General features: G+C 29.9%; 1 protein-coding gene, 1 long non-coding RNA gene and 1 other non-coding gene across 4 annotated transcripts; all 3 read left to right on the forward strand.

The window, feature by feature from the left end:
* Nucleotides 1–226: 226 nt before the first annotated feature.
* Nucleotides 227–333, forward strand: LOC128282766 (small nucleolar RNA R71). The gene has a single exon (XR_008273120.1). It is a non-coding gene; the product is annotated as a small nucleolar RNA R71 (small nucleolar RNA).
* Nucleotides 334–6,025: 5,692 nt separating this feature from the next.
* LOC108489614 (probable adenylate kinase 1, chloroplastic) lies at nucleotides 6,026–10,845 on the forward strand. 2 transcript variants are annotated; one of them, XM_017794279.2, is made up of 5 exons: nucleotides 6,026–6,468; nucleotides 7,546–7,686; nucleotides 8,699–8,971; nucleotides 9,215–9,394; nucleotides 10,403–10,845. In XM_017794279.2, exons 1-4 carry the CDS (start codon nucleotides 6,115–6,117, stop codon nucleotides 9,356–9,358), a joined length of 912 nt encoding a protein of 303 aa, XP_017649768.1. In that variant the 5' UTR covers nucleotides 6,026–6,114; the 3' UTR covers nucleotides 9,359–9,394; nucleotides 10,403–10,845. The 2 variants fall into 2 exon arrangements, with proteins under 2 accessions (XP_017649768.1, XP_017649767.1); XM_017794278.2 differs by lacking the exon at nucleotides 10,403–10,845 and having other exon boundaries at nucleotides 9,215–9,720.
* Nucleotides 10,846–18,494: 7,649 nt separating this feature from the next.
* Nucleotides 18,495–19,655, forward strand: LOC108487287 (uncharacterized). Its single transcript, XR_001871618.2, has 2 exons — nucleotides 18,495–18,922; nucleotides 19,219–19,655. It is a non-coding gene; the product is annotated as an uncharacterized LOC108487287 (long non-coding RNA).
* Nucleotides 19,656–23,925: the final 4,270 nt, after the last annotated feature.

Here is a 23,925-nt window from a genome sequence, read left to right on the forward strand (position 1 = left end):
ATTTGATAACATGGTGACTGCATCTAAATTAAAGATGTCGGCTACTTTCATCGGCTTTGTCCTCATAACTTGTCACTGATAATTATTCAGTGCCATCTCTTCTATAAACTCATAAGCCGCTTTGAGTGTTTTATTATTCAAAGTTCCACTGGCTGCTGTGTCGATCAACTATCTAGTTGATAGATTCAAACTGTTGTAGAAGGTTTGAACTTGTAGCCATGGAGGTAACCTATAGTGAGGACACCTTCTCAATAAATCTTTATATCTCTCCCATGCACCATATAGACTCTCTAAATAGATCTGCACAAAGAAGGAGATATCATTCCTCAACTTGGCTATTTTAGTCGGTGGGAAGTACTTCAGAAGGAACTTCTCGGTCATTTAAGCCCATGTGGTGATGGAACCTCATGGTCAAGAGTTTAACCATTGTTTAGCTTTGTTCCTTAATGAGAAACGGAATAACCGTAGGCGAATGGTGTCATCAATGGCGCCATTAATTTTTAAATTATCGTAGATTTCCAAGAAATTAGCCAAATGAGTATTTGGATCTTCGTCTTGCAAACCATTGAACTGAACAAACTGTTGTATCATCTGAATAGTGTTCAGCTTTAGTTCGAAATTATTTACAGTAATGGTGGGCCTCAAAATACTCGATTCAGCCCCAGTTAAAGTGGGCTTAGCATAATCGTACATAGTACGAGGAACAGGATCTGGATCTGCAACAACTATAAAAGGTAGCTGATTATTCTAGTTATCACCGATCTCCTCCCTCTTGTTTGTCTACTAAATTTTCTCGACTTTGCTTTACTTCTCTACAGTTTCTACGAGCTGTACTTTCAATTTCACTATCAAATAGTAATGGTCCTGATGGGTTTCTTATAGTCATAAACTAAAGGAACCTGTTAGAAGCAAATAAAAGAAAAATTAGAATGTAAAAATTAAATTAAAAACAAAATAAAATAAAATAAATGGCTAAATTAATAAAAAGAAAGTGTTCATAATATTTTAGTCCCCGACAACGGCATCAAAATCTTGATGGTCACTAAACTAACTATAAATATGACAAAGGCAAGTGCATCTATCGGGTAATAGTATAAATATGGTGAGTACAAAATATTGTATCCACAAGGACTAAAAGTATTAGTAATTACCCTTTTTTTATTATTTACCCGACAAATTGGAGTGATGTGTTTTAATCTAAATTTACTAAGATAAATTAACTAAGAACGCAACAGAGAATGAACCAAGGAAGTAAGCGAATATTAACCAATGAGATAGACAATACCTAGGAAAGAATCCACCTAGACTTTACCTATTTTTATTAATCTAAATTAAACGATTTATTCACTTGTATCTTGATCTATAGAAATCCCTAAATTATGTTAATATCCCTTTCGAGAGTAAGAGCAATTGACTCTAAGTTGATTAATTGAAATATCTTTCTAACTAAAACCCCTATTGTCGCATTAACTCGATCTTTAGATTCCCCTATTAGATTTGACTCTAAACCGGTATATTTATGTCGTCCTATTTCTAGGGTTGCATGTAACTCCACTCAATTATGCTAGATTTACTCTTAAACAGGGACTTTGCTCCACTGAATTAAGCATATTAAACATGAATTAGTATCCCAAAAATATTAAAACAAGAAATAAGCATACATAATTGAGAACAAGAATCAAGTATTTATCGCGTAAAAATAGACATTAAATAAAAGGATTCATCATAGGTTTCATCCTCCCTAGGTATTTAGGGAATTAGTTCATAATCCTGCATGAAAACATCTCAAAGTCAAAATAAACACAAGACATAAAGAAACTCAATAAAACTTTGAAAGAAATTAAAAGGAGATCTTCGATCTTGATGGGGATCCAATTCCGAGTTGATTCCGATGGTGTTCTTCGAGTGTTTTCTTTAATCTTCTCTACTTTTTCTCTCATGTCTTCTTCTAATAGGTATTTATAGACTTTAGCATGCTCAAAAAGCCTAAAAATTGGGTTTTTCGGCATATTTGGGAAGTAGGGTGCAAAATCGACATGAGCTGGCACATAAACGTGTGTCCAGCCTTGTGGCTCACGCGGGTGTGTGCCTAACCCGTGTGAAAATGCTTAGGTCGTGCGGATCTTAAAAATAACTTTATTTATCTACTTTTTGCTCGTTTTAGCTCCTTTCGCTCCCAAATACTCTCCTAAGTATAGAAACATGAATTTAAAGGATTAGGAGCATCAAATTTACTAATTTGCATTTTATAACTTATCAACATGTATTAATAACATCACATTCCACAATTTAACACATATGTACTTATCAGAATATCACTTACTTTCGCTGCATATTTGCATCATTAACATATCATTATCACTGCCATTTAGCATGTATATCATGCCCACAATACAACACAATTCACAATAGTCATCACACATGTTTTATATCACAATATCGCATCATAATAATCAATACTCAATTATTCATATAATCGCATAATTTGCCAAAATAAAATAAGGTAAGTAGAAAGCTTACACTCGAAACTTAGGATAGGGGTTTAGGCTATTCCTAAGCTCCCAATTAACACTATGAATCATGTCTACTAGTAGCGATTTCAAACACTCACTGTTCACGATTTTACCTAGTCGCTGCAAGCTCAAATTAGTTTTTCCTTGCCTTTCGCTTTACTCGTAGAAGGTTCTAACAAATACGAAGCATCAAAAAAGTAAATCACACAACAACACAATCAACATTCAGCCAAAGACTCACCTCAATCAACCAAAAACACAAGCTTGAGCTAGATTCTCTTATAACCGAAACTTTGACATAGCAAACTTTAAACTCAATTATCTCAGTCTATATTTAATATTTTTGCCTAAAATTGATTCCATTCATTTAACTATTCACCTACGACTGATTTTCAACCTCTAAACTATGCAAAACTACCCGATTCATGGTATCAAAATTTTTTGACAAGTTATGGCAATTTTCATAAAAAATCATTAAATCCTTAGAAATCCTTAACAAAAATTTAAAGTAAGTTTATAAGGTTTCTAATCTCATCAAAAATATTTGAAAAACACTTTGAAACTACATTTTTACCCAAAATCCCAAAATTCACCATTATCGATCCAATTTTCTATTTTTATTCAAAAATTACAATTTAATGGCTAAAAAATCAGTTTAAATGACTAGATAACATTAAAAACTAATGGAAAAATGAATGGTTACCTTCGATGGAAGAAAAAATGAGCTTTTGGTTGGAAATCTGAAAAACCTGAAAGTTAACCAATGGAAAAACCTATAGTGTTTTAGGGTGTTTTTCTTGAGATTCTATGGAGATTTATGACTTGGGTGATGATAGAAATCAAAGAAATTAAGGTTTGACAATTAATATCGAATGGGAGAAGCTTGGTAAAGCAAGGGATGACACGAACAGAACAATGGGAAAAACTATTTTGAAACTTGTAGGTGGGGGAAGATATTAGGTTGATTTTTAAAATTTTAGGTTATTTGCCCTTTTAGTACTCCTAGTTTTAACCCCCATTTCAAAACAGTCTTTAATACAAAATTGAGAGTCTTTTCAGTATTATTTTCAAAAATCGATTTGATTTTCTAAAAACCATAGACGAAAACATTTCTGGTTTACCATGCTACGAAATTCTAGAGCACACTAGAGCTAAAATTCCTAAATTACATTTGAAACTTCTAGGCCCAAATTTGAAGTGTGGCAGTCTCTGTAAATTATCTCTTATCTCTCTACAAAATTCATCTTATCTCTCTACCTAAACTCTGAACCCACCATATTAACTACTTTCTGCCATGCTTGCTTCCACTGACTACCGTGATTTCCATCGTTAGTCACTGTGTCCTTACCAGTAAATACTTTGATTTCTTCATATATTTTTTCACCTCTATTCCTCTTTCTTCTTTCTATAATTCTCACTCCAACCTTCTTTGACATTTATTGCTTCTGAAATTTTGATTACCATAAACAAAAATTGCCTTGATTTTTCTCACTTTTAACTACATCCATAAGTTCCAAAATACCCAACCTCATTTGAAATTTACAAAAAATGGCAGATCATTCAATACTACCTGGGAGAGGTTACCCTGGTTGGGTTAGCAATAGGTCTCCTTCTTAAATCAGCTTCCATTGATTTCTTTGACATTTTCTCTTGCTTGCATTGAGCGAGAGTTCTTTTTTTTTTATGGAAAAATTATTTCTATTTTGATTCCCTATAATATTTTTAACTTATAAGACTAGAATTTTGGTTCGTTGTATTGTTGTGGTGGAGTTCAATTCTTGTTGATTTCATGGGTATTTGAGGAAATTTTGTTTGAGGTCCTATTCCTTATGGCGTTGAATAGGCGATTCTGATGGCAGAGTGCCAAGTGCCTATTCAGGCCATATTCGTCATTACCTGCAATAGGTTATTCTAATGAATAGAAACACGATGAACCAAACATTTGAATTACTATTGCTTTATGAATCAGGCCTGAATGAGTTGGCTATTCTTACCAACCAAACACGCTGCTATTCTTACCAACCAAACACGCTGTTAATCTTTTGCGAACTTTTTCAACAACAAAATGATAAGCATCATTGGTAACTCTCTTATGAAACAAAATAATACTGAGATATTTTCCAAGATCATCGAATTCATCTGGTAAAAACTTATTACTAACTTTATGCGTCATAAGTATTCGACGAGAAGTAAATTTGTGTTTTGCGAGCATTGACCAAAGAATAAGAAGAACTGCCTAATAATATCAGAAAGCACCTTTGCTTTCTCCAACTCTGCTTTAGAAACAAGAATGATATCGTCAGCCAAAAAACATAAGAAATGTGAGGTTGTTTCTAGCAAGATGATAGGGGGCACAAATTCTCATAAACAACTTTGTGAATACTGTGCCCTAATCTTTTCTTCAAAAAATCAATTTAGAAAATAGTGTTTTTAAACGCAGTAGAAATTTTAAATTTTTTTCTTAAAACCGAGTGGTGAGATATTTATAGATTTTTTATATTTATTTTTTGATTTTGGATTTTAGACTTATTTTGAAAACAATGAACTTTAATTTATGGTTTTGAATATTATTTTACAAAATTTTAAAGTTTTTTCATAAATATTTTAAAAAATTCAAGAAATTTTAAATTATTTTAAATATAAAATATTTATTTTAATTTTTATATAATAAAAATAAAATTCAATTTGGTTTCGATAACTACAAATTTTAAACCTACATTTCATAAACAGTCCAAACACCTCGGCTTGAATTGATTTTTAGTTTCTCGATTTTTCTTCTCAACTCTAGTGATAACCGTGACAAAAATAAAATGAAAAATTTAAAATTAACAATTATATTATTTGCATAAAATGGATAATTAATTGTTGTCCTTAAAATAGGAATTATTGTTTCCGTAAGTAAAGGACATAAGTCATGTACTCTTAAAATCTTAAATTTATTTGCAATTGATAACATTTGATGCACTATCGATCTATGAATCATATGCACCATAACTTGTTAAATTAATAATAAGTAAAATATTAAAAATTAATTTTTAAATAAATACTTAAAAATTTATTTAATTATAATTAGAATTAATTTAATGGTGCAAAATTATCCCTTTTTAAAATTTAAGTGAGGCCACAAAATTTACACTATGCGGTGTTAGAAATTGACAAACGCCATAACATAGCTAACAAAGTAATATTTTCTTTTATCATAAGTTTTATACTTTTTGACAATTTTGAATTTAGTTATTGTATTTTATTTTCAAAATTAATTTTTTTATATTTTAAAATTTAAGTCTAATTGTTAATATTTTTAAGTGATATTTTGAAAAATATTCATTTAATAGTTATATAATTAAAAATAATGTTATAGTGAATATAAATTTAATATAATTAACAATTTGACTTGAATTTTAAAATTTAAAAATTAAATTTTGAAAATAAAAGTATAAGGATTAAAATTTAAATTTTTAGAAAGTATATGGAGTTACGACATACTTTAACCTTACCTTTTTTGAACCCTAACTTTGTTTTACGGTATATATTATATGAGTTCTGTGTTCTGATTTTCACTTTTCCCTAAAGCCAAACACTCCCCTTTCCCCTTTTCCCCATGGCCGTTCTTAGCCGTTGCTCCAGAGCTGTTACGGCTGCGACAACGCCGAATGCGGCCGCCGCAAAATTCTCTTACTTAATTCGAGCTCTCTCTCCTTTTTCTTCTTCTTCTTCTTCTCCTTCGACTTTCGATGCCGATAATGGCCTCAACAGTCGTATTAAACCAGCCGTTTTAGGAACTTTGAAGAGAGAACCGAAGGATAGAAATGTCCAGTGGGTATTTTTAGGGTGTCCTGGCGTTGGCAAAGGGACGTATGCTTCACGGTTGTCGGATCTTCTCGGTATTCCTCACATCGCCACCGGTGATCTTGTCCGGGATGAGCTCGCTTCCTCTGGTCCCCTTTCTTCTCAGGTCCAATCTTTTCTGTTAGGGTTTTTTTTTACAAAAAGTTGAAATTTGATAAATGCATGTTGAGAAGAGGATATGATCCAGCAATTAGTTTAAATAGTTTGATCTACTGCTGTTTTAGATAACTCAAGGTTCAGTCTTGTAATTATTTTATTATTTAAAGTGGGATAATGTTTTTGAATGATTAAAGTTAAAAGTTTTGATTTGCAGATAAGTGAATGCATAAATTTCTCATTTGGATCATTAAGGTCGAGTATATTTTCCATTTTAACTCAATTAGGTCCATTTGATGAACAATTTGTTTTTTGTTTTAATACATCTGATTTTTAATTCTTATGTTAAAGATTAAGTAATCTAGTCCATGGAGTTTGATGGCCGCAAAAAAAAAAAAATGGAGCAAGTAAAATTGATATCAATCTGAATGCTAATGTGGAGTCCAGAAAAAATCTAACAATACAGTAGAACTATTAAGAACATTTGTCTGGTCGGATTCGTGAAGTTCACATCAGCATTTTAGACTGTTCCCCATTAACATCGTTGCCAGTTTTGTGTTACTTTTAGAATTAAGTAATTTACTCCATAGATTATGATAGCTGCAAAAAAAAGAGAGTAAAATTAATAACATATTAATGGAAACCCATTTAAATGCTGATCTGGACTCTTGAAACCTGACAGTACAAACCTATAAATAGATCTAACTATTAAGAACATGTGTTTTGTCAGATTGCTAGAGTTCATGTCAGCATTTTTGATGGTTTTTCATTACCATCGATATGAGTTTTATTTGTTTGCACTAATATAAATATACGAGAAATAAACTACTCAAATAGAGAACAAAAGTAAGTAGTAAAATCAATAAACAAATGGATCTATGATAAATACATAAAGGAAGTGGCAGAGAATGCTATTGAGTTAGAACCTGTAATGTTGTGTTGGATTTTAGCTCTATCTGGTTTGTGTTTTCCCTGGAATTTGAAAATCATGATATTTTTGTGGTTTGAGGAAAGAACTTGAAGTTGAAACATCATCAATTTTTTCCCACTCAAATTTACTTGTTGTTTTTTCTATTATACTTGGCAGCTAAAGGAGATTGTTAACCAGGGCAAATTAGTTTCAGATGAAATTATAATAGATTTACTTTCCAAACGTCTTGAAGCAGGAGAAGCTAAGGGTGAATCAGGGTTCATTCTTGATGGTTTTCCTCGGACAGTAAGACAGGCGGTAAGTGCTTCATTTGATAATTTTCTGTAATATTTTGCTTCCAGCCCAAGGTTAATTTGACTTCACTTACAGGGAAATACTATTGTTAGTCAAGGTAGTGGTAAAAGAATTGGTAGGAAAATATATGCATTGGATACTGAATTTATCCCTTTATATTGCTATTTCTAAGGCGTTAGCTAGAAGCATGTATAAGTCCCAGTCATTGCTTTTGGTTCTAAAAGCTTTTGATAGCTTCTTACTAATTTACTCGTGTAAGACCCGATCATTCACGAATTTGTGTATGTATTTTTCATGCATGTTTTTTGATAGGCTAATAATTGTTGTTGTAGATTTTGACATTTTTGTGTGTTCATGTTGTGTTTTTCTGTTTCTTTTCCATGTCATGTTTTGTACTGTGTATTAGTTATCTTTTCTGTGTTGTGTAACCTATCTTGTCCAGTATTTCCAGGTTATGAGTATGCAACTAGATTGCAACTTCTACCTATGTTCTCAATGATTAATAGATTTGCCACTGATGACTGTAAGCTGGATGGTCAAGCATTTTATTCCTTTTTTTTTTTTTTTGGTATACATTCTTAAAAATAGCATTTTATCACAAAATGCAACTTAAGAAAAATGTGTTGATTTCATGTGGTAAAAGTTGCTATATTGTTAGCAAATTTTGTTTCTCCAAATTGAAAGCTTAATTTTTTTGTACAAAATGAAATTGCATCAGAGTTATTCTCAGTTTCACTGCAGGCAATTCACTTATATATGAAGGTTTTTTAGACTACCTTCTATAAATAAGAACAAAAGAGAACTGTAGTGGCAGCTGCCATAGAATCCATTGCAGCAGCATAGCAGATATATTTTACTTTTTAATGGAAAGCTGCTCATTTTGTACTTCCGTTTAAGCATAATGGTTGCACTGTTGAATATGTTTATCAAGTAAAATATCTCCATATAATTTTGTGCCAATTACTATTAAGTCACTAACCATTCAGTCTACTATTTCATAATGTTTATTTCCTAGGAAATATTAGAGGGGGTGACAGACATTGACTTAGTGATTAACCTGAAGCTTCGGGAAGAAGCATTGCTTGCAAAATGTCTTGGAAGAAGAATCTGTAGTGAGTGTGGGGGGAACTATAATGTGGCTTGTATCGATATCAAGGCAGAGAATGGGAAGCCTGGGATGTACATGGCTCCACTTCCTCCCCCTCTTCAATGTGCATCCAAGCTTATTACTCGAGCAGATGATACTGAAGAAGTTGTTAAGCAACGGCTCCGCATATACCAGGCGATGGTATTTTCCTCATTCCTCTATTTTTCTAAATTGCATTCCTAGAATTTAGTTAGCTATCAATGGGAATTTTTGGGTATAAAACTGTATGCTTCAAAATTACCATATGTAATCTAGCCCCCAGAAAATGGCATCTTGTGTTCCTACTGATGTTTGATGCACCTGCCTTTTGGATCAAAACCCTGTGATCTTGTTGTAATTACAGGGGAAAACGTCTGATGCATTACAAATTTTGTTTTCTTACAGACTCTACCTGTAGAGGATTACTACCGCAGTCGTGGGAAGCTGTTAGAATTTGATCTTCCTGGAGGAGTCCGAGAATCATGGCCAAAGTTGCTCCATGCTTTGAATCTTGAAGATGAAGAGGACAAACAGTCTGCAGCTGCATGATGTCTTACATGGTTGTATCATTTGAAGTACTTACAGGTAAATTCGGTCATTCTTTGCATGCACAACCCATGTATGCATATTTATTTCATAAAAACCCAAAAAGGAAGAGAGAAACACTGAATATGCTAATAAAGCTAGAAATGTCTAAAGCCATAAACTACTAAACGAGGTAGTTTTGTACTTGTGTTCTAGACAATTTTGACATTGGTTAAATTATTGTTTGGGAGATGGGAGGACATTGAGCATTATAGTCATATGTTATTTCATTTCTTTGAAGAATCATACTTGTGGTCCTGTAGGACACTGATGTTTTAGAGAAAATAAAAAGTTGTGCTAGAACTTTGAAGTTGTTGAACTATAAAGACTTTTTAGGCTGTTTAAATTTTGGATTACCACTGATAATGGGGTTCTAAAACTTTCAATCACCCAGGAGTCACTTTTCATTGCTTTCTTAGAGTTGACGTTGGAAAAGTTGCAGAATTGAAAACTAAAACTAATATAGGATTTTTAAAAATCGACCAAAATAACCCAGTTTACCATCCCCCCTTTTTTCCCAAGTTCCAACCAAGCTTTATGGATGAAGCATGAGTTGCCATAGATGTTGGCACTTCATATTTGATTTAGTATTTTACTTTTTTTTTAAAAATAATATGAAATATACAAATTTGTGTTTTGGGAAATAATAATTGTCCTAAAAGACTAAAGTGCATAGTTTTTGTTTTCAAAAGATGAAAAGCTATGATTATTGGATAGTTTAATTTTCAAAAGGAACGGGTAGTTTAATTAAGAATAGCAGGTAATTTTGGAGGAGAGAATGGATTTTTTTTATTTATAAAAATTTTAGATGATATAATTATTTTTATATTTAAAATATTTAATGATTTTTTGGTTGTTTTAAAGTTTCATTAATTGAAATTGTTACTTGTTAGCATCAAATTAAGTTTTGGAAGTTTATCATAGTATAGATGTGGAGATGGGGTGAATGAAACATGGATGTTGGAGTTGGATTGGATTGGTTGAATTAAAAATTGGTTTGTGTTTCAGGTTGAACTCGGCTTTGAGTGAATGGTTCGGAGGTGGTTGAAACGTTTTTATTTATTTATATTTATTTAATAATTTATTTAATTTAATTTATTTAAAATTTTTGAAAAATAATAATAGTAAGGATGATAATTTTGAGTAAGGAAGCTACTCTGCTTTATATATTTCTTCGTAACTTAAATGCAGACTCTTAGGTTCAAGGATCACGGTGCTCCTATTTCTTCCATGGAAATGAAATTATTGCTATTATTAATATTGATCCCGCATTTGCTGGGGTTTTATTTCAATACCAAATTTCTTAAATAGTAATAAAAAGAATTTTTAAATTTTAGTGAGGTTTTAACAGGAGTGAATTAAATATTTTATTATTAGTTGATATCAATTGTGATAGAGACTGATATTTTGAATGATAAAGATTTTGGTGTATTTTATTATTAGGACATAAATTTTGTATGTAAAAATCTCTTCCTCTCGATTTTCAGCATTTTAATTTTTTACATTTTAAAAGTGACCGACTAAAGACAATTAATTATAATATTAAATTTTTCATCAATTTTATGTATTTTTATTAGTATACTAACAATTTTAGCCTTTAAAGTTTACACATTTTATCATTTTAGTCTTAATTTAACAAATTTAATCAAAAGTTATGTAGTCTATCAATTTGGTTTTGATTTAGCGAATTTTGCCCGCAGCAGTACATGTTTTGTTAACATTTACATAGAATTGAAAAAATCAAAGGTTAAATTTATTATTATACCCATAAAATGATGTATGATAGATGAAAATTTATTAATGTTGTGATTAATTATCATTCTCTTCAATTTTTGTGAGGATTTATTTTCCCAATGTTGGAAAGGTGTTTTACCAATTTTTATTATAGATACTCTCTCTATATAAATGTGTAAGTTTGGAAAAATTTTGAATTGATAATAGTATCTTTTATTAAATTCACATTTTAAAATAAAAAGTTTAAGTAAAATAGAAGTTGTGATAAGTGCGCATTTAAATATATTATAATTTAATAGAAGTGTTGATAATTATTGCACATTTAAAAATATTATAATTAATTTATAAATTATTAGTTAAAAAATATTGTGTTAATTTTAAATAGAGGTATTATTTGAAAAGAACTCTAAGCATAAAATGTAAGGAAATAGTTGTGATAATTATAATTGAAATTGTAATTATTAATTAAAAATTTTGATGTAAAAAAGGTTGTGCTAATTTTATTGATGTAGAATAGAGTTATTATTTAGATAGAGTTTTAAGCATCTTAATTCTAATTTAATTGATATATGTTAATTGACTATTATTTTAAACAATCTTACTTTGCATTAATTATATAAAGTAAAATCATATTATATGTTAAATATTAAAAAAGTTAAAAGAGCATATAAGCTCTTGAACTTTCGCAAAAACTATACAAAGTAGTATGATAAATATACAACTTATCAAAATAATCATTCTCAATTAATTAATGTGATGAAGAAGACAAATAGACAGACTGACGAATAGTGCTTTGGTTTTATTAACAACAAAAACATGCTTCTTCTTCTTCTTCTTCGTGTAAAGCATTATAAACCCATTATATATAATTCATATTTGAAGATGCAGCCTTATGGCCAGGCCAGTATTCTATAATACATGCAAACAAAATAACTTCTATTAAATGCATTCTAATTTTAAAAATAATCGTTTTATATATTCTAAAAGCTACCCATAAAATTAAAACATTGATACATATTTATATTTTTAAAATTTTTATAATTTAGAAAAATCGTCTTCAATGAATATATTGTTGTCCAGGTTCACTTGAATCTAAAATATCATATGTACAAATTCATTCTAGACTTTAACTTGTAAATGTTTTTATTTTATTAATTTTAATTTTTAAATTTTTTGATATTTTTATAAAATTTAATAAATTTTTTACAATTTTATAAAAATTTTAAAAATTATATATCCGAGTCTATAAAACTAAAAATAAAAAGATTTATAAAAACTAAAAATAAAAAGATTTATAAAAACTAAAAATAAAAAGATTTATACATATTTTTATTTTTTTTGACATGGCAGTGCCATGTTAGCAACTATCTTTGATATGGAGTGCTATGTCGGTGCCGTAATGGCCAAAGATGGAAAACGTTGGTTAAATGACTTAATTGATGCAATTTAAGTGTTTAAGGATTAATTGAGTTTGTTTTTCATGGATGGGCTTAATTGATTTTTTTTGCAAAAGTTCGGGCTTATATACCCTTTAGAATTTTAAAATGCTATAATTATGATTTAGAAAATTTCTATTATTATATTTGAATTGATAAATTAATATATTTTAATTATATCTAATAATTCAAATAAGAAATATTAATTTATGTTAATTATTATAATTGAAAATATAATATTTAAAAAAATTGATTAAATATTAAACGAGTAAACTCACATGGATGCAACCTGAGTCGATATAATTTCTGAAATAGCCCAAATTTGCCGGCCCATAAATAAATAAATAAATAAGTAAAAAAAACAAAACAAAAAAACTTATTAAATAATAAACTCCATTTACAGTCCATTTACAAAACCCAGTTACATTTATAGCCCAAGACCTGATTAGCCCAGGTACCTAAAACTACCCAGTGCCCAATTACACCCAAGCCCGTATTATAGACCAAATGCTGCCCAAAATACACAAGGCCCAAGTGGCCCAATCTGTTAACGGGAGACAGAAGGCTTAAGGTTTTAGAAATCCTAGGCGCCGCAAGCACTCCAACCGTCACTCTCCAAACGACGCCTCCATCAGTGCCGTGATTCCAGGCCCCGTATCGCGTCGTGATCGACGCGCGAATCAACTCCAGTGTGCAGTCTCCTCGTCATCACCTGCAAAAAGAGAAAGAAGAACACAGGAAACAAGGCAATAAATTGAATATGGAATAAACCAAACTTGTAAATAGAGGCTATAAAAGCCGAATCATTTCACTGTAACAAGGACCGATTTTTACAGATACAAAAAAATATACACACATATATACACAGAAGAAAGAAATAAGAAGCTGTTGTTTACTTAAAAAAGGTGATTTTGTTATATTTTTTTTTCTTCTTTGTTCAACTCATATAAATCAATTTTTAAAAAAAAGGGTTAAGTTTAAAAGGGAGAAGGGATTACCTGCGATTCGCCGAGAGGAATGAAGGCTTTTAGCCTTCCAACCGCCGTGAACAATGACACGCATGACAAGCGTGGCGCTTGTAGTCCAAATGGTCGGGAGGCCGGGCCAAGGGCTCCCTTTTCTCCTCTTTCAGAGGATTTCAATTTTTTTTTTTAAAACTGATTACAAAATGAATTTTGGGTTAAGTTTTGACATATATAACATTACAAAAACGGTGTCGTTTTGGCTTAGTTCAATAAGCACTAAAACGGCACCGTTTCAATAGAGGATCCGCGCGTTGACCCGATGACCCGGGGAGGATCCGCGTATTTTTGATAAATGGGCAAATTGCCCAATCGATCCTTCCTTTTTTTTAAAATTTATGATTTCATTTTATTTTTATTTTAAATTGGCCCTAACCTTTTATATTTAATTCAATTTAGTCCCGATGGCCATTAAAATCTATTCTAGAGAACGACGTCGTTTTTAGAGATTAGGGCTAATTGCCCAGTGAGTCCCTCAAATTTTAATGTGTATTTCAAATAGGCCCAAAATTTTTTGTTTATTTGTAATTAGCCCTAATTTTTAATAAAATTTGATTTTAGTTTTTTATATATATTTAATTTATTTTAAAATACTATATGTATTATTTATTTTTATAAACATTAGTTATATATAAAAATAATGTATATTATTTTATTTATATATTATATTATTATATACGTTTCTTATAAATTTTATTATATATACATTTTACTTTATATATTATTTATTTTACTATATTTATATATGTAAATTATTATATATTATTATATTATTTTTATTATTAACTATTTATTATGTATAATTAACATTTTTAAATTATTATTGAAAATTACATTTTATATATCATTATCTAAAGTTTAGTATGTAATATTCTAAAATTTTAACATGAAATTTTGTTCCTATTTAACATATTAATATTTTATAAATATATATTAAGTATTTAAGTTATTAAATTTATATATTGACCATTGTTTCTTAAATTATTTTATTATTATTTATATATCGTTAAATATTTTTTTACTTCGTTTATTCTTTTTTTGAATTGAATTTAGATTTTATCCTTCAATATATAATTTGTTTGTTTATTTTAGTATCCTTTATGTATTTATCATTTTAATATAATAGTCTTATCTCATAAATTATTTGTTATACATTTGCATGAAAATTGATTATTTATGGCATTATTCCAAGTTGTGTTTGCATGAAATATTATTGCACATATATTATATAACGGTATTGTTCTATTCATTATTCGCTACGTTGTATTTTGCATGGAATGAAATTCATGAATGTGTATGTTATTTAGAATTACATATGCGTAAAATGATAATGTATATTGTGTGATTTACGTCATTATTTATTTTTCCTCTATACTACATTTGCGTGAAATGTTGAAACGTATATCATATAGCTTAGTTTATTTAATATTAATCATTTGTAATATGTTAAATATATCATTGCTTTAAAAATTATTTCATTCGATCCAAAGGAATTAAAAATAAGGCAATGTTTTTGGTACTAGGGAATTCGGGAAATAGTGCCTTAACATGCTGGGTTGCGATTTCCCGTTTGTCTAAATGCCTAAAATATCCTTCTAAATAAGTTTTGAAAATCTCAAGATGATTTCGATTCTGAAAGTTTAAGAGTATCGTGTCCAAACATCTTGGATGTGATGTTTATATTCTTTGAAGTGAAAGGATCTTGATTTTAAACTCAAATTATTACAGCTTTTAAAAGAGATCATATTTCTAAATTCTTTCAAACTTTTGACATTAAGACAAAACTATTCAATTTGGTACCAATTTTGGGCGTTGTGAGGGTGCTAACCCTTCCTCGTACGTAACCGACTCCTGAGCCTGTTTTCTCATAATTTCGTAGACCAAAATGTTTTATAAGGTGATCCAATCACACTTTAAAAGGTTGGTGGCGACTCCCATTTTCAGAATACCCTTCGCTTTTTAAAACGAGGTTTCGACAATTTCTTCAAAATCGATCATAACTTTTAGGCCAGATTTGATGAGGTGTTACATATTATTTTTCATTTTATATATGCATGCTTGTAATTGAAGATTGCTTGCATGCTAAGTAATAAAGTGTGATGCATGAGACTAGAATGAATATATATATGTGATCATATATTTAAAGATGTATAGATGCGTCAATGATGAGATTTGACAATTGTGTTAATGTCAATGAGATTTTGGGTCACTTACACCAAAACGAAATAGGTGCTTGGTGATCTTGTATGAAAAGAGGCAAATTTTGAACAAATTGACCCCATGGTCACTACTCTCCCCCTATTGAGGTCGTGACATCAAGCCCTTGTTTTCAACGTCGCAATATTCCCATATTAATGTCGCGATGTTAAGTTACTGTCTTAAGGGTTGTGATTCACTCCAGATGAAGTCACGACATCATGCTACTACATTATGTGTTACGACATTCATTTTTTGATGTCACGACAATATCTCTATTTTAGTTGTTTTTACGATTTGGTCTCTCATTTGTTACGAGTGATTCATAAGAGCTTTCATAAGCTTATTTAGAACCCAGATTTGAATTAACAATGCGTTTAGAAGTAGTAGAACTCATTTATTTCAGTAAATGTATGTTTAGACTTAATTGTTAACATGATTCATCTATTAGATATTCAATTGAGTTTGTAGTTGCTTCAGCAACGAATGTGATATTTTATATCTTGGATTCGATGATCGAATCAAAAGTAGAGTGTCGAAACCATTTTTTTTATTTTTTGGAAAAAACAAAGATCGACTTTTAAAATAAAATGTGGAGTCGCCACCAATGTTTTTGTTTAGGTGTGATTGAATCACCTACTAAAACATCTTGTTCCATTTAAATCAATTTTGGTCCATGTAAATTTAAAAATGGGCTCGGGAGCCGGTTACTTATGAGGAAGGGTTACCACCCTCACTACGCCCAAAAAATGGTACCAGATTGATTAAGTGTTGTCCTTTTAGTCTAGGTTTTAAAAAAAAAATTGAAATATGGTTCCTTTTAAATCATTTGAGTGGTTCAAGTGGGTCGTCAAAACTCTCTCGTTTCAAAGGTATAGAGCATCACATCCAGCACGATACGACATGATCCTTTATACCTTAGAAAACACGATTGATTTTTGACTTCCAAAAGCTCTTAGTCAAAAATTACAAAAGGATGTCCAAATATTTAGTCCAACGAAAAGTCAAAACCCAGCATGATAGGACACGATTTTCTGAATTTCCAAATATTGAACATTGCCTTGTTTTTAAAAAAAATTAAAAAAATGATTATAGACTAGCTCAAAACGCCTTAATTTTATTTGAAATAAAATGAGATAATTGATTTTAAAGAGTTGAAAATTATAAAGTGACATTTGTAAACCAAAAGAAAAATAATAAACATGAGATAATATGTACACTTAAAATACAATACTTGAAGATTACAGATAATATAACCATATTTAACCAACTGCAAAACAAACAATCAACTATAACTAATCCAAAATATAACCAAATTCATAGGCATGGGTGAACAATAATGAATTTAATAATACATAGAAAAATGAATAAATGTGGTGTAACTAATATATATGAAATAACATAAAAACCATTAATACATGAGATGCCAAACAACATAAAACTAATATGATGCAGAACACTTTCTGAAAAAAATGGTACATTGATGAGCACGTAACACATGCTAGAACTTGAAATAATTTATAAAGGAAAACTAATAATAGATATATAAATTCTTTAAAGTAGATGTTGCACAAAGAAGACGTTTAAGTCAGATAACATGCAAAGTGTTAAAACATTTGTTGAAATACATACAATAAAGGAAAATTTAAATAATATATAAAATATAAAAGGATAGCAAAATACATAATAAAATATAATCCTAAGAAATACACATAATAGGTTTACAAAACATATATCTACATAAATAGATTTAGAAGCAATTATTTGTAAAAAAATAGCATGAGATTAATAATATATATAAAATTAAATTAATTTTTCCATAAATTATATATATATGATTTTAAAAATATAATTATGTATACAAAGAAAAAACTATATGTGTAAAATACATAAATTTAGTGATGTATATAGATCAAACATATGTTCCAATATATATATGTGTGTGTAAAAGAATTTTGAAATAAATAATGTATAAAATAATTTTACATGGAACAAATTGATTTGGATTAATGATACATATAGATAATACATACATAAAGATAATAATATATGAAAGTGTATAAAATAAGTAAATTGTACAATTTAAAATAGGGTCCTTAAAAGAAACACATTATACACATAAATAAATTTAAAGGAAAATATATATACATACATAGAAAAATATTTACATAGAATAATATGAAATCAATAACGTGTACTATAGTAAAAATAATTCAATATAAGTTATGTATATGTATGTATAATAGTATTGGGTTAAATATCATACGAATCTTTAAACGTAGAAATATATATATAAAAGAACATTTTAAATAAACAAATTAAAATATATATATTTACATATATATATATATGTATATAAATGAAAGTATAAAATAACAAACTAGGACCATGCAAAATTAATAAAATACTCCAAGATAATACATTAAATGATGAATAACAAATAAATTTTAAAAATAAAAGAGTTACAAAGAATAAAAATATAAGCTGAAAAAAAAACTCAATTGAGACAAAAATAAAACTAAAAGGACAATTTACAAATAAATAAAGCAACAAAGCATAATTAAGGATTAAAGCACAACACGTACAAATGTTTGAGGACTAAAAGAGAAATTGTCCCAAATTCAAAAACGCAGCGTTTAACTATAGGCTAAATTAAAACTGCGTACAAATCTCAGGTAAAAATTAAAACGAAATAAAATATAAAAAGATCCAATCAAATAATAGCGCAGACAGGAAGGATGAATTGCGGAATTTACCCATCTGAACCGCAAAGGCGCGGATCCAGGCAACGGAGCGGGTCGACGCGCGGATCCTCTTCCCCTTAAACGACACTATTTCTTCCCTTTTATAAAACCAAACATTTCCTTCAAAGAACAAAGAAAACAATCGGCCATCTCTAAAATAACCCTAGCCCCCTTTCCTTGATTCTTCCTCAATCAATCCCAAATCTCTACCCTCAGACGCCGTACCCTCGCCTCTAACAGTGGCCGACGGTGAGTAAATCTTCCCTTTCTAACCTCATTTAGAAAAACATTTAAGAATCTAACACCTTCAACCACAAAGAATCAAAAGAACGTCTCAACCTTGGTTGGATTCGGTTTTAACGGAGGAGAAACTCTGACGATATTCCAACGATTCTGGTGAGCCCTTATTCTTTATCCTCTTCTTTTTTGTTTATAGTAGATGCGAAAATGAAAGCAAAAAAGCAACGAAAAAAAATTGAAATATAATAAATCACCTTCGAATAATATTGATTTTCTAATTATTCTTGTATTTCATTTAGTATCCGTATTGTATTTCTGTAAAAAAAAGATCCCTTTACACTTGACTTCATTCGGTTTTATAGCTGAAAAATAAAAATAAAAATAAAATAAGAAAATACAAATTTTCTTGCTGTTATTGGCTGTCAATCGCTGCTTGCTGTTGTGGGTGTTAGTCTGTTGCAGGTGTGTATGGCGTGGAGAAGCCGTTCGTGGGCGTGTTGACGTGAGCGTGAAGCAACGGCGCGTGTGGAAGTTGGCACGAAGGCAGCAGTGGTGTTGGAAGCTGCTAGAAACCAATTGCGGTGCACCCTTAGGGTTTCTGCTAAAAAATGTCTTGGGCCGTTTGGGCCTGTCTCAGGATAATTGGGTAGGGTTTCAATTGGGTTAAGGCTATTAGGAATTTGGGTTAATAATTTGCTTGTAAGTAGGCTAGGTAATTGGGCTTGTAACATGGTCATTGAATTGCTATTATTGGGTTTTATTTTGTTATTATTATTTTTTATTTTGGCTTTGGTATGGTTTTGGTTTTAGTTTAGGCCTGGGCAAAATGGGCCTATTACAAGGAGTGTCACACATTTGATTACTATTATTCCATACAAATTAGGTAAAAGTAATGTAGAATTATAGAACGTTCTATAACTTTTATAACACTTAGGATACTAAATACATTATACATGAATAATATAGAATTTATAATATAATCTTTATAAACCTAAATTTCTATTAATGGTATTGGCATGAAATGTGCTTTAAAACCTAATTTCCTAAATGAAACATACTTTAACTGAAGAAAATAAAAACGAACCCAAAATTTGAAACTTTGCAAAACATCCCGATCCATTGAACCAGAGATCACTTTGAAAGTTTGAATCAGGAAGGTAACTTGGGTGCTTTGGTGTATTGATTTTATGCACATTTTGATTTCAATTAATGATCCAAAAAAAAAAAAATGATATAGTTCGTCACTAAGGTAGAAAATTCTACAACCAAATATATGAAATGCCAAGATTGTTATATAGATGACGGTGATCAATTTTGTTGGGCTAATTTAAAGTATAAAAAGTACCTTGCAACATATTCTAGGTTCAGAAATGAATTGGTGGTTAAATTAGAGCTGATCATGGGCTGGGCGGCCCGGCCCGGCCCGAAGGCCCGCCTGAAAATGGGAGGGTTTGGGTAAAAATATAGGCCCAAAAATGGGCTTGGGCAAAAAATGAGGCCGTTTAAAAACGGGCAGGCCTCAGTAAGAGTTTTTGGCCTAGGCCCGGCCCGTCCACTCGAATTATATATTAATATATTTTTGTTTTTATTTTAATTATTTTAAATTTTAATATAACTATTTTTATTATATTGTTAATTTGTGTATTGTTTTAAGAATTGTTTTAGTATTATTTTTATTTGTTTTAATATTTATTTTATGTTTTAAATATATTTGATTTATTATATTTTTAAATTTTTTATTTAATAAAATAAGAAAAAAAAATTAATATGGGTCGGGCGGGCGGGCTCAAGCTTAGTAATTTTATTTCGGGCGGGCTTGGGTAAAATTTTAGGCCCATATTTGGTAGAAATGGGGGCCGGCCTAGTAGACAGCCTAAAATTTTACTTGGGCCCGGACCGAACCGGCTTGCCCGCCCGAACCCGGCCCGGCCCGGCCCATGATCACCTCTAGGTTAAATCAAGTAGTTAATCAATTTATTATTGTTAGAGTTGCATAACCTAAATTTACATTAAAAAGAATAATAAATAAATATAGTGACAAAATAAAGAGATCTGTACAAGTGTAATCTATATAGAAATACATTTTTCTATTTGATATTGATTGTATAAGTTGAATCCGTATAGAACTTCACTCATTCTATTTGACATTGATTAGAATAAAGTTTTTCAACCTATAAATAAAAGTAGTCGAAACTCCTTTTATATTCATTCGAATTTCAACATTAATGAAATTTATTCTTCTCTGCCCGTAGTTTTTCCCGAAAGGATTTTCACATAAAATCTGTGTGTTCTTATTTTTCTTTCTTTTTCTTTTTTTTTCTTTGTGATCGTTTTATATTGTCATTATCGACGTTCAGTTTTTACAATCATTTTAACCGGTTTGATTAATTCAATTAAAAATTCATAAAATATATTAAAACAATAGAAAAAGACGATTCAACCGACTCTTCAATAAATTTTAACCCATTTCAACCAGTTATATCGGTTTACGAGTCAATTAATCCAACCTTTTATACTGAACCAATATCTCAACTAATTCTTAATCCAACTAGTCTAATTAACTAATCCAATTCAATTCCAAAAACTATCACTATTTGTTGAATCAACTTTAGCTTATAAACAATGATCAGTTCGCAGACTTTTAAACTGATCTATGGTTAAATTGACTAGAGATGCTTTGAAAAGTTTCTCACTTTGGGTTAGATTGATTTAGGAAATTTGGGTTTTTTTTTTCATTTTATTCTTTTTATGAAGAATAATTTTTAATTATAAATTAAAAATAATAGAGGATCGTAATTATAGTTTATTTAAAAAATATATGTCTAAATTGCAACAATTCGCCATTTGATTAAAAAATGATATATTTTTATTAAAAATATTTTAAATTGAATTGAATTGAATTAAATTGGTATAAATGATTATATGTTTATCGAAAGCGAATTGAGGATAGCTATAACCTCACAAACGCAGCCTAGATGTTATAGCCACATTGAGAAAATTATATTAATCACTGAAATGACTAAGCTAATTTACGTTACTTTTGAAGATCTTAAATAAACTCATTTTAGAGAAAAATTGTAGTTGTACTTTTGAGTTAGAAAAAAAATCATTTATTAAGTCATCTGTATTTAAGATTTATTTTATTGTTGACAATGTTGTTTTAGAAAATCATTTGTTCATCGCTTTACTTTGTAAAAACTTGATGTTAACTAAAGCAGCGGAAAAACCATTATTCATGTCATTTAAAAAATCTAGTCACCTTATCGATTTATTTTTTTCAAAAACGGTTTCTTTGAAATGCAACAGAAATTAGAGATTAATGTCAAATTTTATTTAAGGCAGATATCATGCATTTTTCGGTTTTATGCTTGAGAAATCCGAGCATGCAAAACTCCCTAAATGAAAAGTTACCAAGCCACAAACCAGAAATAATTAAAAATTACAAACCCAAAACAAATAGAGACTTAATAATACTTATTAAAAATAGTCCAAGGTCCAAGGTGATTCTCCGAATTCCAGGTCCGATCCTAGTTTCGAGATTTACTTGAAAAGTTAAACACTATGAGGGGTGAGCTTATGAAAGCTCAGTGTGAGTCGAATAGTTACTTAAACGGACATAAATATCAAATACAGTGAAACATATTAGCATTAATAGAAAAACACAGAACCATCATTGGAATTTCATATCATTATATAGCCATTATCAAATTGATGTCAAACAGTGTTGAGCATGGGTCATCATTCATTTGAGTACCAATCACTAATTTCGATACCATTCAATACAACACAATACAATACGTAGCATAAATCAATAACACTTGAGTATGTCGTGAGCATGATGCAATGCAAAAAGGTTCCTACGTAAACCATCCACTGCACACCATGAGTTTCTTAGAACTAGTCTGCCAAACTCCAATGTATGTGAGCAAAGCTCGATGTGGTAGAAACCACTATATAACATAAATGCAGAAAATTTGTTAGATAACATATAATGCGATAAAATCGCCAATCCCCTCAGTACTCCAGGTGTAGTGCAGTAACTACGTATAAATATGGACTTAATATGCCACCAGTACTCCACGAAATTCCTCCATCAGCCACAAATAGCCCACCCTAATGCAGATGCAATAAGTCACACAATTTCATACATAGCCACAAATCATACTTTCACATTTTATTAACATTTTCAATATATGCCCTCAATTATCAAATACTTTTAGTAAATGGAAATAATATTCCAACTTTCAATCTACCAATAAAATGGTATCATTCAACAAATCACAATTTCATGTTCATTTATAACTTTTCTTTGTGTGCATGTATAGCAGTCTTTCAAAGTGTGCATGTATAGCAGTCTTTCAAACATATCATAACAAATCACTAGTACGAATATATCATGCATAAGCCTTATTTCATTCATAATCATGTCATACATACAACCCAAACATATATCAAACTAACCAATCATTCATGAAAATGTCAATCAATCAATCATTTAGTCAAAGTATCAATAATGCCGCCATGCAAAATAGTTAAGGCTCGTAACGGACTTGATTCGACCACTTACAAATTTAATTACTTAGCTATTAAGCCAAACCCAATCAACAAGCTAAATCATCTATTGAATCATAATAAATATAATTACTAATTAAGTTTTTATAGTTTAGGTCACACACTTTATTTACGCTTTTTTACAGTACATTAGCCAATCTTGCGGTTTCTTTAATAAATTTTAAAATAAACCTAAATTAAATTTTAAAAAAAGAAATCAGTATATAACTCAATTAATTCACCTCTTAAACAGACTCTAAACACCTGCTTATGGGTTCGATCCAATCGTCACATTATTTTTTGAACCCAAACTAGTTAGATTTCTTACATTGTTTTGTTATGAATTGTATGCGGGAACGTCTTTCGGCTTTATTGTTGATTTGGAGCGTCTGTATCAGCACCTAACACATTTAAATACTAGAAAATGAGTAGCTAATATTGATTAAAATTCTTCATTGAATCAATCCATAACCTTTTTCCAAAATCTATGTTGAAACAACTAACTAGTTTACGATTACCCACACTTACGTTTCTGGATTGTCAGATCCAATTTGTCGATTGGTCAAGAATGATTTTTCCTAATTAAACCAAGTTTCAAGGATGATTAT

Source organism: Gossypium arboreum, chromosome 10 (genome assembly GCF_025698485.1).
Source record: "Gossypium arboreum isolate Shixiya-1 chromosome 10, ASM2569848v2, whole genome shotgun sequence".
Taxonomy (NCBI): domain Eukaryota; kingdom Viridiplantae; phylum Streptophyta; class Magnoliopsida; order Malvales; family Malvaceae; genus Gossypium; species Gossypium arboreum.

What these genes read in the sequence shown, in the direction of transcription:
- LOC108489614 (XM_017794279.2), top strand. Translation starts at nt 6,115, where the DNA reads ATGGCCGTTCTTAGCCGTTGCTCCAGAGCTGTTACGGCTGCGACAACG. An exon ending in CTCGGACAGTAAGACAGGCG is followed by an intron (nt 7,687 to 8,698) that starts GTAAGTGCTTCA and finishes TTTATTTCCTAG; the next exon opens with GAAATATTAGAGGGGGTGAC. An exon ending in TCCGCATATACCAGGCGATG is followed by an intron (nt 8,972 to 9,214) that starts GTATTTTCCTCA and finishes GTTTTCTTACAG; the next exon opens with ACTCTACCTGTAGAGGATTA.